The sequence below is a fragment of the Borostomias antarcticus genome, assembly GCF_949987555.1.
Source record: "Borostomias antarcticus genome assembly, chromosome: 13".
NCBI lineage: Eukaryota > Metazoa > Chordata > Actinopteri > Stomiiformes > Stomiidae > Borostomias > Borostomias antarcticus.
In genome coordinates, this window is record NC_140246.1 from 6,363,069 (window position 1) to 6,375,568 (window position 12,500).

Here is a 12,500-nt window from a genome sequence, read left to right on the forward strand (position 1 = left end):
TAGTCCCAGTCACTGTTCTGGTCCTATACCCTCTCTCTCCCTAGTCCTAGTCACTGTTCTGGTCCTATACCCTCTCTCTCCCTAGTCCCAGTCACTGTTCTGGTCCTATACCCTCTCTCTCCCTAGTCCTAGTCACTGTTCTGGTCCTATACCCTCTCTCTCCCTAGTCCTAGTCACTGTTCTGGTCCTATACCCTCTCTCTCCCTAGTCCCAGTCACTGTTCTGGTCCTATACCCTCTCTCTCCCTAGTCCCAGTCACTGTTCTGGTCCTATACCCTCTCTCTCCCTAGTCCCAGTCACTGTTCTGGTCCTATACCCTCTCTCTCCCTAGTCCTAGTCACTGTTCTGGTCCTATACCCTCTCTCTCCCTAGTCCCAGTCACTGTTCTGGTCCTATATCCTCTCTCTCCCTAGTCCCAGTCACTGTTCTGGTCCTATACCCTCTCTCTCCCTAGTCCCAGTCACTGTTCTGGTCCTATACCCTCTCTCTCCCTAGTCCCAGTCACTGTTCTGGTCCTATACCCTCTCTCTCCCTAGTCCCAGTCACTGTTCTGGTCCTATACCCTCTCTCTCCCTAGTCCTAGTCACTGTTCTGGTCCTATACCCTCTCTCTCCCTAGTCCTAGTCACTGTTCTGGTCCTATACCCTCTCTCTCCCTAGTCCCAGTCACTGTTCTGGTCCTATACCCTCTCTCTCCCTAGTCCTAGTCACTGTTCTGGTCCTATACCCTCTCTCTCCCTAGTCCTAGTCACTGTTCTGGTCCTATACCCTCTCTCTCCCTAGTCCCAGTCACTGTTCTGGTCCTATACCCTCTCTCTCCCTAGTCCCAGTCACTGTTCTGGTCGTATAGTGTGGAGATGACTTTGTAGGTTTTTTATATTGGTAATAGAATCAAAACTGGACAGTGTATTAACATCACCAGAAACTATTAAAATCTAGATTATGTTTTACACTACTTAACACTGTGCGAAGATCACTTGATTATGGGTTATTATACTAGATCAAGAACAGTCAAAGTGAAATCAAATGTCTATTTATTACATTGCAAATGGGTTAAAACAATTACAAGGCACAAATGTTACAAATGAAAGGTTTATCCTACCCTACTCTACCATCATGTGAGATTAGAGAGAGCAGGACAGAGAGAGTGAGAGAGGGACAGAGAGAGGGACAGAGAGCGAAAGAGAGAAAGAGAGAGAGAGAGAGAGAGAGAGAGAGAGAGAGAGACCAAGAAGAGGAAAGCCCAAGAAGAAAATGAAAAGAAGAATAGAAGACAAGAGAAAAAGAGCGAGAAGAGGAGAAGAACCAAAACCATGTCTACACCCCCTTCTATCCCCAACCGTCAACTGAAGCATAGATACCAAAAACCATGATCAGTAACAGATGTACAGACCATCCTAATATAAGTTTGTGTGAATTAGTACACGTCTTCTATGTAGTGATATGCGTTTAACTCTCCTCTGTTGTAAAAGCCAGTAATAAAACTACAAGTGTAAACATCACATAATGGTTATTCAAACTCTTTCTCTTTCTGACTTTTCAGCCAGTCATTAACCTTTCTCCTCATTAACCCTCTCCTCTCCTCCCGCCCGCACGCCGCCACGGGAAACGTTCCTGCCAACCGCCGCAACGTTCCACTGTTAAGTAGAACAATGCGTTGTGTAATCACGAGCACCGATCCTGTTCTAGCCTCTGTTCCGGCTCTGTAAAGAATCCGCAGACGCCCCGGGTGGAACAGGCTGACGGAAGCAGCGCATATCTGCATCTCTCTAGCTAGACTGACTGAGAACCGGACTGAGTCATTGTGAAACTGAAAATGCACCTGGGACTGATAGATATCAAACACACACACACACACACACACACACACAGACACACATCACAAGCACGCACACACACGCACATATGCACACATCACAAGCATGCGCATGCACACACACACACACACACACACATCACAAGTACACACACACACACACACACACACACACACACACACACACACACACACACACACACACACACACACACACACACACTCTCTGAAGGGATGTTTGTCAAGGCCACAGATGTGGGGGATGACTAGACAGTAAAGGATACAAACTGGACCACAAATCATCCCACCAGTCAAGATTTCACAGATTTAGACGCTGGCCACCATGGTCTGCCTCTCTACACGCTGCAAAGGCTGCTGTCACCTCTGGCTCAGCACCGCGCCTCCAGCACCATGTCTGCTGATTGGCTGTCTACACGCCACTGAGCAAGTCTCTCATCTGCTAATGACCAGCGCTGATGGAGTCTTAATTACATGTGATTGGAGGGCAGGCCCGCCTGTCGCCATCTCCGCCCTCCCGTCACGGCCAACGGCTAAGTGCGTGGGCGGCGGGGGTTGCGTGGTGTCAAGATTTAACTGGTTGTCGACTGACGACGAGGCCGTCGAGGACAATATGGCTGCCAGCCTTGTCACGTCAACGTACAAGGAAGCGTTATGGATGTCTTCCCGCCCGAACAGACGGTCTTCAAACGAACGGCCCGGAGCCAGCGAGGCGCCGCGTGTTAATTAAAGGGACGTTAGAACCAGGTCGGGGAGGGGGGGGGGGGGGGATGAGAAACGGAGAATGCTCGGCGGGAACGGGAACGTCACTCGCCGCGCGAATGGAGGTTCCTTCATTAATTCTCTTTCACGCCAGTTGGCGCGATGAATAAAACATGGCGGGCCTTCCTTCATCACAGGATGGAGGGATGCCAGAGAGGGGTGGTGGAGGAGGGGTGGGAGGAGGGAGGGAGGGAGGTCTGTCTCTGTCATTCTCTAACAGATAGCGGTCTCGCAACGGCGAGAATCCCTTCGTTTTATACGCAAACCCCCGTGAACTGACGGTGTGACGACCATCCGTGCTGCTTTCAATCCGGTTCTCGAAACTTAGAGCATCAGTTCCGCTCACAACAAGATCTTGCATGCAGAAACATGACCCCTCGTAGAGGGAAATATTCACAGGATTATGTCGGGTGAGAACTAAGTTGGAAAAACTAAGATGAGTGTGCGAGTGCAAAAACAGAAAACTACTGAGGCGTGCAGAGCTGAGGTCAAAGGTCGGTCGAGGATTAGTTGAGACTGCAGAAGACACATGTTCTGAGTCTAGACCTCTCCTAATAAAGGCTTGTTTTGACTTGCCTTGACAGAGTTCAAACTGAGGTCAAGGATGCTCGGAGTGAGACAGGCTTATGAAATAGGACACCTCCTTGTGATGTATTACAAATGCTGTACACCCTTCTCTGTTCAGCAGAGGTATTCTACATCTAGTGAGCTGTCTCCAAGCTCATAAGTATTAAAGAACTAGACTGGGTCTAGTGAAGAGTGATTGTGTGTTCTCTTTGTTGATTCATCTCACCATTAGTACAAATGTAGAGCGTGTAGTGGCAAATTCCCCAATCCCCCCACCTCCCAGAATCAACTGTCTCTATCCAATGGGAGGTCCTTTCATATCCCTAGCAACCGAACCCTCCTGTGGTCTGGTGTCTGTCCCTTGACTGGCCGTGTTTCCTGACCAGTGGTCTGCTGTCCAGTACTGTCACATACTGTGCACTGCTCTCTCCCCCTCTTATCTCTCTCTTGCTGCGGTAGACATTCCACTGCTCTCTCATTCTGTATCTCTCACTCTCTCTCTATCGCTCTCTCAGCTATATAGACATTCCACTGCTCTCTCATTCTGTATCTCTCTCTCTCCCTCCATCTCTCCCTCAGCGATAGACATTCCACTGCTCTCTTGCTCTCTCTCTCTCTCTCCCTCTATCTCACTCTCAGTGATATAGACATTCCAATGCTCTCCCTCTCTCTCCCTCTATCTCTCTCTCAGCGATATAAACATTCCACTGCTCTCTCTCTCCCTCTATCTCTCTCTCAGCGATATAGACATTCCACTGCTCTCTTGCTCTCTCTCTCTCTCCCTCTATCTCTCTCTCAGTGATATAGACATTCCACTGCTCTCCCTCTCTCTCCCTCTATCTCTCTCTCAGCGATATAAACATTCCACTGCTCTCTCTCTCCCTCTATCTCTCTCTCAGCGATATAGACATTCCACTGCTCTCTTGCTCTCTCTCTCTATCTCTCTCTCAGCGATATAGACATCCCACTGCTCTCTCTCTCCCTCTATCTCTCTCTCAGCGATATAGACATCCCACTGCTTGCTTGCTCTCTCTCTCCCTCTCTCTCTCTCTCTCTGTCTCTCTCTCATTCTCTCCCTCTCTCTCTCTCACGCAAGCCTGGGATGTTCAGATCTGGAGGCAGAAACACCCCCAACCTCCACCCTCCTCTCCCTATACCTCCCACGCCACCACCACACTCTCCACCCTCCTCTCCCTATATCTCCCACACCACCACCACACTCTCCACCCTCCTCTCCCTATACCTCCCACACCACCACCACACTCTCCACCCTCCTCTCCCTATATCTCCCACACCACCACCACACTCTCCACCTTCCTCTCCCTATACCTCCCACACCACCACCACACTCTCCACCCTCCTCTCCCTATACCTCCCACACCACCACCACACTCTCCACCCTCCTCTCCCTATACCTCCCACACCACCACCACACTCTCCACCCTCCTCTCCCTATACCTCCCACACCACCACCACACTCTCCACCCTCCTCTCCCTATACCTCCCACACCACCACCACACTCTCCACCCTCCTCTCCCTATACCTCCCACACCACCACCACACTCTCCACCCTCCTATCCCTATACCTCCCACACCACCTGGCATCTCTCTATATCTATGTCTCTATGTCTATGCTATGTGTGTCCATGTGTGTCTATGTGTGTGTGTGTGTGTGTGTGTCTACAGTATGTATGTATGTCTGTGTGTGCGTGTCTAAGTGTGTGCGTGTCTATGCATGTGCGTGTGCGTGTCTGTGACGATGCACGTATGCGTGTGTGTGTGTGTCTATGTATGTATGTGTGTGTGCGCGTGTGTGTGCGCGCCCGCTCACCCTGTGAGTACAGCAGTATCTGCATCTCCAGCATGGTGCAGGTGAACAGCTGCACCAGGTTCTCGGCGCCCAGCAGGGAGAAGGCGTCTCCCAGGGAGAAGTCGGCCAGCGGCAGCTCCCCGGGACCTGGCCGCTGGCACACGATGGGCTCGTACACGCCGTGGAACTTCAGCGAGCGGCCCGGCGACGGCAGCGGCACCTCGAACAGCACGTTGTGGACGTAGCTCTCCAGAGGCAGCGGCGGCGCCTGTCCGTCGGCGGTCGCCGCCCGGTGCAGCTGCGCCAGGAAGCCGCGGCAGGCGTGCATGAAGGGCATGGGCGCGATCAGGCACAGCGCTTTGGACACGTACAGCGTGTCCCGGGCGGCGTCGTAGCCCCCCGCCCCCGCCGCCGAACACGAGGAGGAGGGCGAGGGGGCGTCGGCCTCGTCCGTGCTGCTGGCCAGGGAGTCCATGCTGGAGGAGGAGGAGGAGGCGGAGGAGGAGGCGGAGGAGGAGGCGGGGTTCTGGGCGTTGTGCATCTGCTGGAGCGTCTGCATGGCGGAGCAGATCTGCGGGCTGGTCACGCGCTCGTAGAAGGTGTGGACGAAGCCGTAGGTGCGCGAGCCGTCCTCCCGCGTGATGATGAATGAGTGGAACCGGGGCTCGCGGTCGTCCGCCTGCGTCCGGAACGACAGGCCCTTGGGCATGCACAGCTGGAGAGGGAGGGAGGGAGGGGAGAGAGGGAGGGAGGGAGGGAGGGATAGAGAGGGGGGGTACACATCAGTGATTTATCTCTTTGTGATGAACAATTCCAGTACAAAGGACTGTTGACCTTCATTAAAATTGCAAATTTAACATTCCACGCAAATACGGACAGAACACTGTGTGTGTGTGTGTGTGTGTGTGTGTGTGTGTGTGTGTGTGTGTGCGGCACGCATCTGTAATAAGCATGAACTGTTTCCATAAGCACACAGTCAGCAGCAGACTGGAATAATCATGGCTTATTATGGGAATCATGTTTATTTGGTTAGTGAGCACACACACACACACACACACACACACACACACACACACACACACACACAAGCGCGCGAGGAGGATCTGTGGTCTGCAAGGCTCTGATTGGATTACGGAAGCGGAGAGTGAACGATGGTTTCAGCTGATCATTCCTGACAGCCGCCACCATTTGCCTTTGTCTGGCGGGTAGAGCGCACGCCAAATGAGAAACACCAGGAACGCTACGTCTGAACAAGTCTGAACGCGAGAATCTGAACGATTTAATCCTTTCATCATTTTATTATTACAAACAACCTCTACTGTGACAATAACATGACATCTGGGAGATATCACGGCCAATAAACGTCATATAATCTACACGTGCCTCGTATTGACGCTTATCTAGCCAACATGGAGACGATGAAATAGCTTTTCACCTTCTCTCACTATCTATCTATCTATCTATCTATCTATCTATCTATCTATCTATCTATCTATCTATCTATCTATCTATCCATCTATCCATCTATCTATCCATCTATCCATCTATCCATCCATCTACCCATCAGTGCATACATGCTGAACACAGAGTCATAGTGTATATATGCTCCAATGTGACCCTCTTCCGTCACCCCCCCCCCCCCACCCCCCGGCCTAAATGGCATCTCTCCCTCCCTGCTCATTCAAAGGTGACCAGGGTCAACTTGTCCTCGAGCGGAATGTCCTATAGAACTGGGAAAAAAGACCCCCCCCCCCCCCCCACACACACACACACACACAGAATTCCTGGATACCAGAAAATGATTCCATTTGTGCCCTGGGAAGGGGGGTTACTGTACATACGCATGCACCTCTCTCACTCACAGCCCAATTAAAGAGACACGGAGAAACGACAACACACCAGAGAGAGAGAGAGAGAGAGAGAGAGAGAGAGAGAGAGAGAGAGAGAGAGAGAGAGAGAGAGAGAGAGAGAGAGAGAAAGACAGAGATTTATGAGATGGGGATCGGGAAATGACAAGCTATCATCACGGGGGTGGGGGGCTTCGCCGTGGCTCCTACAGGGGAGACAGGAGCCTGATTACACCAGGGCCCCTCCCCCAACCTCCCCCACCACCATCCGCAGTGAGACGGCGACGGCAAGGGGGGTGGGGGTGGGGTGTGAAGGGATGAGGTTGATGAGAAGGCTGAGATTCCTCCAACCCTCTCCCCTCACTCCCTCCGTCGGCCGGCGTTCCTCTTCAGAGGTGGGCCGGCCTCCCAAAAACGGGGCCGTTTCCACGGCGACGTAAGCAGAGAACCGTCTGTTGAATTATTCAGCGGTGCTGACGGTAGAAAAAAAAAAGAAGAAAAAAACAAACAGTGACCGACCTTCCCGTTGGCCTGGCGCGTCCCGTGTGTTCGAGGCCTCTCCAGGGGGGGAAAGGGGGGAGGTGGGGGTGGGGGAGGGTGTCAGTGACCGCTCAGCGGTTTCCACCTGAGCTGGAAACTGCTGGGCTGGGCTGGACAGGCACGCATACGCAGCCTCATAAAATAACACACCAAGGAGACATACAGACCCCATACACACGTGGGGAAAGATATATTTACACCGAGGGCACCTCATTGGACAGGGGTCGTTCGCCGTAACGGGTCACTGACAACTTCCTGCCTTTCACGCGCACTCTTCCTGTAGCGAGTCATGATCAATCCTTGATAAACCGCTCTGGTTTATTTCCAGTTCAGTTTTAGATCTTGTGTAATTAAATGCTCTATGGGTCACTCACAGTTTTTGTGCACAAAACTAAAGCCACGTGTGTGCACAAACATCAATTTCACATGTGCACAATGTACGTGTGCACAAACATCAACACTTCCTTTTTCCTCAGAGTGCAAGATTAGATGCAGAAAGACTTGATCATAAACTACACACTATGGCTTCGTCTCTCTTTGTCTCTCTCTCACCCTAAGTCAAATATCACATTTCATACACAAAGGCAACACAATGCGCTTTTACAGAGAGAAAAGGGGGGAAGCACAGTGATCCTACCCCTAATTTTCCAGAGGGAAGCAAAAAAGCAAAAAAAAAAGAGTTCCTTTCCTCACGTGCTCCGCTCTCCCTCTCGTCAACGTGCGACATCTAAATCTAAACCAAGTCACGCCTCAGCTCCCCGCAAAGCCCCATGGGTAGATCCGCAAAGACAGAGGGGGATTTGCCCTCGCTCCATTACCCGGCGTCTTGAGAGGAGGCGCTATGGCGTCTTAATCCCTGGGCTCTTTCTCCGCTCTCCCAACGTTTCCCAAAGCCCTCGTTTTAATAAGCCCAGAGACCCGACCTTCCGTTCCGCTGTAAGTGATCCAACAGCCCTGTCTATGTCTTGTTGATGTACCGTTAAGATTCAATATACACATTTATGGTCCACTGCATGTGTGTACCCGCCCCCCCCTTTTCCCAGAGATGGTTCAACCTGCCCAGTGGCCGCGGTATACCAAATGGGTATTATAGGGGTATATACCCACCATGTTGACGGCATCCTGGTCGAATGGGTTCCACTCCACGTTCTCGGGGTAGTGGGCCAGGACTTTGGACTTGAAGGTCCTCTTGAGGGGGCTCTGCTCAAAGTTCTCCCCTGGAATGAGAATTAGAGAAGAGCAGAAACAAAAGATGAGTCGGTCGTAGGGGTTTAGTGTGAGAATGTGTGTTTGTTATTTAAACCTTTGCGCACTCAAATAGATTGACAGTGTAGAAAGGAGAGTTGTGGGAAAGGGCATAGGAAGAGGGAGAACCGGTGTGTATCACAGTGAAGCTACTGGTGTAAACTGCTGTGGCCATTCAGGGCCTTTGTGTTCATATCTGCTCTGCCCCGACGCGGCCTGGGATGCTTAGCCTCACATAGATGGAATTCCTCTCTGTCAGCAGCTGTGTACATGGGCTGGTACATTGAGCTCACCGTTTCCACTACTGACAACCCCCCTCCACACACACACACACACACACACGCACACGCACACGCACACGCACACGCACACGCACAAACACACACGCACGCGTGCGCGACACCCACACTCACACCCTCTAATGAGCACTTTCCTGCACTCTGCCCCTTCCTGACAATAAACGGTCCCTCTCCGCCCCGTCTTTCGTGTCAGACACAGCGAGGCGTAGCCAACGGCGTGACTCTACTACATCATCGTTAACCTGCAGTCTAGCGCGTAGCAGCGGAGCGGTCGCAGCTACAGAGAGGGTCTAATGAGGTGGTGGAGAGTCAGCCATGACGGCTCTCGTGTCAGACAGCTGCCCCGGGCCGCAACAAACCCGGTCCACATAGCTGGGAGCAGTTGGGGCCGGTTGAGTTAGCGTAGCCGAGTAAGCCTAGCCTAGCTCAACTGAACCTGTAGCATTGAAAAATGCGTGACAGTAACAAGGTCTGAGACAGCTGACTTCCCTAATGCACTTTCTTCAGTCGTGTACGCTTGCCTCTTGAGTGTGGAATCACAATGGTGAGTTAACAGAGATTTAACAGAGATTGTTCTTTATTGGTTCTACGTGGGGCTGTGGGGGTCAACGCAATAAAAAGGTTGCAGTCACAATTGTCCACAAAGGTTCAGATCCTGTCCCGTTCTGTAAGGACCCTTTCACACCTACGTTGTTTATTCCGGACTTTCAGACTTTCCAGTTTGATCCGAACCAAATTGACAGGTGTGAAACCTCCTGGACCACGGTGTGCAGATCAAAGACTCGGCCTTTGGTCCGACCTCAAGAGGTGGTCTCGGCTCGAACCAAGGTTCGCTGCTGCCTAATGTGAAATCAAAGGTTCGCACTTTCGGATCAAACAGACGCGCGTGCATCCACAAACCAATCAGTGTCAAGTATAGGGAGACGCACCCCCATGCAAGCGATGACAACATAATGTAGGTCTGCCACCAAAAATCCTTTGGTCCGCTGGTGTGAAAGCGAAAGTTATGGAACTAATCAATAAAAAATAACAAATGTGAAAGCGGCAAACGGGATTCTGGTTCGGACCTTGGTCTAGACCTTTAGGTGTGAAAGCGCCCTTAGAGGTCTCTCTACAGCCTATTAAATCTCTGTCCTATCAAAGATCGATGTCGGACAAGTGGGCAGGGCCGTTACAAGGAGCGGCGGCGCCCTCTGACGACACGTTGCGAGGTCAGAGGGTCACGCCACGGACAGAGGTGGGGGGGGGGGGGGCGGAGTGTGATCGGTCGGTTGTGTCGACGCATCGATCGTGTACGCGGTGCAAATGGTGAGACCGGGATCAATGAGAGCTTGATGTGAGGTGATTAGAACAGAATGGGAGGGTTGATCTACAATCGCTCGGCATCAATCAATCCCCAGGGAGAGAGAGGGCTGGCGGAAGACTCCTTCTGTGTTTTGATTTACTTCAGTACGCGACTCGCCGAATGAATGGACGTCAACGGCTACTATCAGAGGGGGTGATTTCCCAGAGGGCAGAGAAGGGAAATATATAAACATACAAACACAGACACAGGCGATTCATTGCGGGTGTAGTAAATCAGCTAAGGACAAAAGACTGGGAGGTGATGTCAGCATCTTGAGCACACACACATACGTGCACAGATACACACACACACATGCACGCACACACGCACACAGACACACTCAGGCTGAGGGTGACTTGCTGTGAGGTCGATTGCAGGGCACAAACCAGCAGCAGGAGTCAGAGGTCAAACGCAAGCAGGGAGAAAACAGAGAGAACAGACAAAGAAGAAAGAAAGGAGATAAAACAGAGAGAAAACAAAGAAAACATAAAACTGAGAAAAGTGAAAACGGAAAGGAGAGAAAACAGAGAGAAAACAGACAAAACAGAGAGAAAACAGAAAGGAGAGAAAATAATGAAAACAAAGACAAAACAGAAAACGGAGAAAACAGAAAATGGAGAAAACAGGCAGAAAACAGAGAAAACAGAGAAAATAGAGAGAAACGACAGAGAAAGCAGGGTAGCGAGAGAAGGAAGGACAGGCACAGAGCCATTTCAGCAGGGGGGCGGAGAGCTGGATGGAGGGAGCGGAGGTAAGGGGGGGGGGGGTGGAAATGTGTGTTTCGACCGGCCTACTCCCAGACTATGATAGACATTGATGAGTGAAGTGTGCTCAAGATGTATGTGTGTGTGTGTGTGTGTGTGTGTGTGTTACTAGAGATGAATAATGCAAAGGAAAGTTTACATTTTAGCAGGTTTGGTGCATGACAGGAAGGGAGAGAAAGATCAGCATTTCAAGGTCGCAGCTGATTGGGAGGCGTATACCTCTGTGTGTGTGTGTGTGTATTTGTATTTGTGTGTGTGCGTGTACGAGAGCCTTGGATTTCTAAACGTTGGTATGTCTACGCTACAGTGTGTTGGAATACAACACCCGGCCTGCTAAGCTGCTGGCAACACTAATGCAGCAGCACCCCTGTCTGTCTCGCTCTCTATCCACTATCTCTCTCACAATCCCTATATCACTGGCTCTCACACACACACTCACACACACACACACACACACACACACACACACACACACACACACACACACACACACACACACACACACACACACACACAGACACACACACATCTCAGTTTCCCCTGCCATCTTTTGGCAAGGTGAGAGCCAGGGCTTTGCGCCCTAGTCGGTGAGTACTCGGGCAGGAGAGGGATGCCTATTCTCCCTCGAGGCCTTTAGCTGTGACATGACAAACAGGAGCAGAGAGAGAGAGACAGAGAGAGAGAGAGAGAGAGAGAGAGAGAGAGAGAGAGAGAGAGGAGGAAATAACCTATTCTCTAATGACTCTCTCTCCTCTCTCTCTCCCTCTCTCTCCTTCTCTCTCTCTCCCTCTCTCTCTCCCTCCCTCTCTCTCTCCCTCTCTCGCCCTCACTCTTTCTCTCTGTATCCCTCCATCAATCCATGCGTCTCTCTTCTAAAGCTTAACCAGGACATGCGGAGAGATAAGACAGAGAGAAACATAGGAGAGAGATAAAACACAGCTCTACCGAAACAAAAGACGAGGGAGCAAGGGAGGGAGGGAGGGAGGGAAAGAGAATCCTCTCGTCTGAGGAAGGGAGGACGAGGAGTAAAAATAGTTGGCTTCGGGGAGAAGAGAAACTGATTTGGATAACAAGCTCAGAGAAACCTGACCCACATACAAGCACTGTGGATGGCTCAACTGGAGGAGAGAGAGGGAGGGAGAGAGAGAGAGAGAGAGAGAGAGAGAGGGGGCGGAGAGGAGGCACTTGCAAGGACGGGCAATAGAGTGAATAAATAAACAGGCGGAAGGACAAACTGGGGTAAGCTAGGAGGTCAGGTTGAGACGGCGGGAGGAGACAAGGGGTGGGTGGGGGAGGAGTCACAGGCTGCATCAGCGGCGTTCTTTTTATTTGTTACCTGCGGCGGCGGCGGCCTCGGGGTCCCGGCCCTGGCGGTCGGCCTCGAGCCATCGGTACAAAGCTACGCACGGACCGGGGCGGCGTGCAGAAAGGCGGGGTCGGATGAGACAAGACATAAGACACAACAAAAAAAAAGAGCGCGTCAAACC

At 51.4% G+C, this 12,500-nt stretch overlaps 1 protein-coding gene across 2 annotated transcripts in view; it reads right to left on the reverse strand.

Moving 5' to 3' along the window:
- dennd5b (DENN/MADD domain containing 5B) overlaps positions 1-12,500 on the reverse strand; it is a 61,065-nt gene that overhangs the window by 25,970 nt on the left and 22,595 nt on the right. For both annotated transcript variants that reach the window (XM_084447824.1, XM_084447823.1), the window contains exons 2-4: positions 12,350-12,412; positions 8,468-8,577; positions 4,995-5,688 (exon numbers count right to left, since the gene is read on the reverse strand). In XM_084447824.1, the coding sequence (XP_084303950.1) occupies positions 4,995-5,688; positions 8,468-8,577; positions 12,350-12,412 (867 nt within the window). The remainder of the gene's footprint in view (positions 1-4,994; positions 5,689-8,467; positions 8,578-12,349; positions 12,413-12,500) is intronic.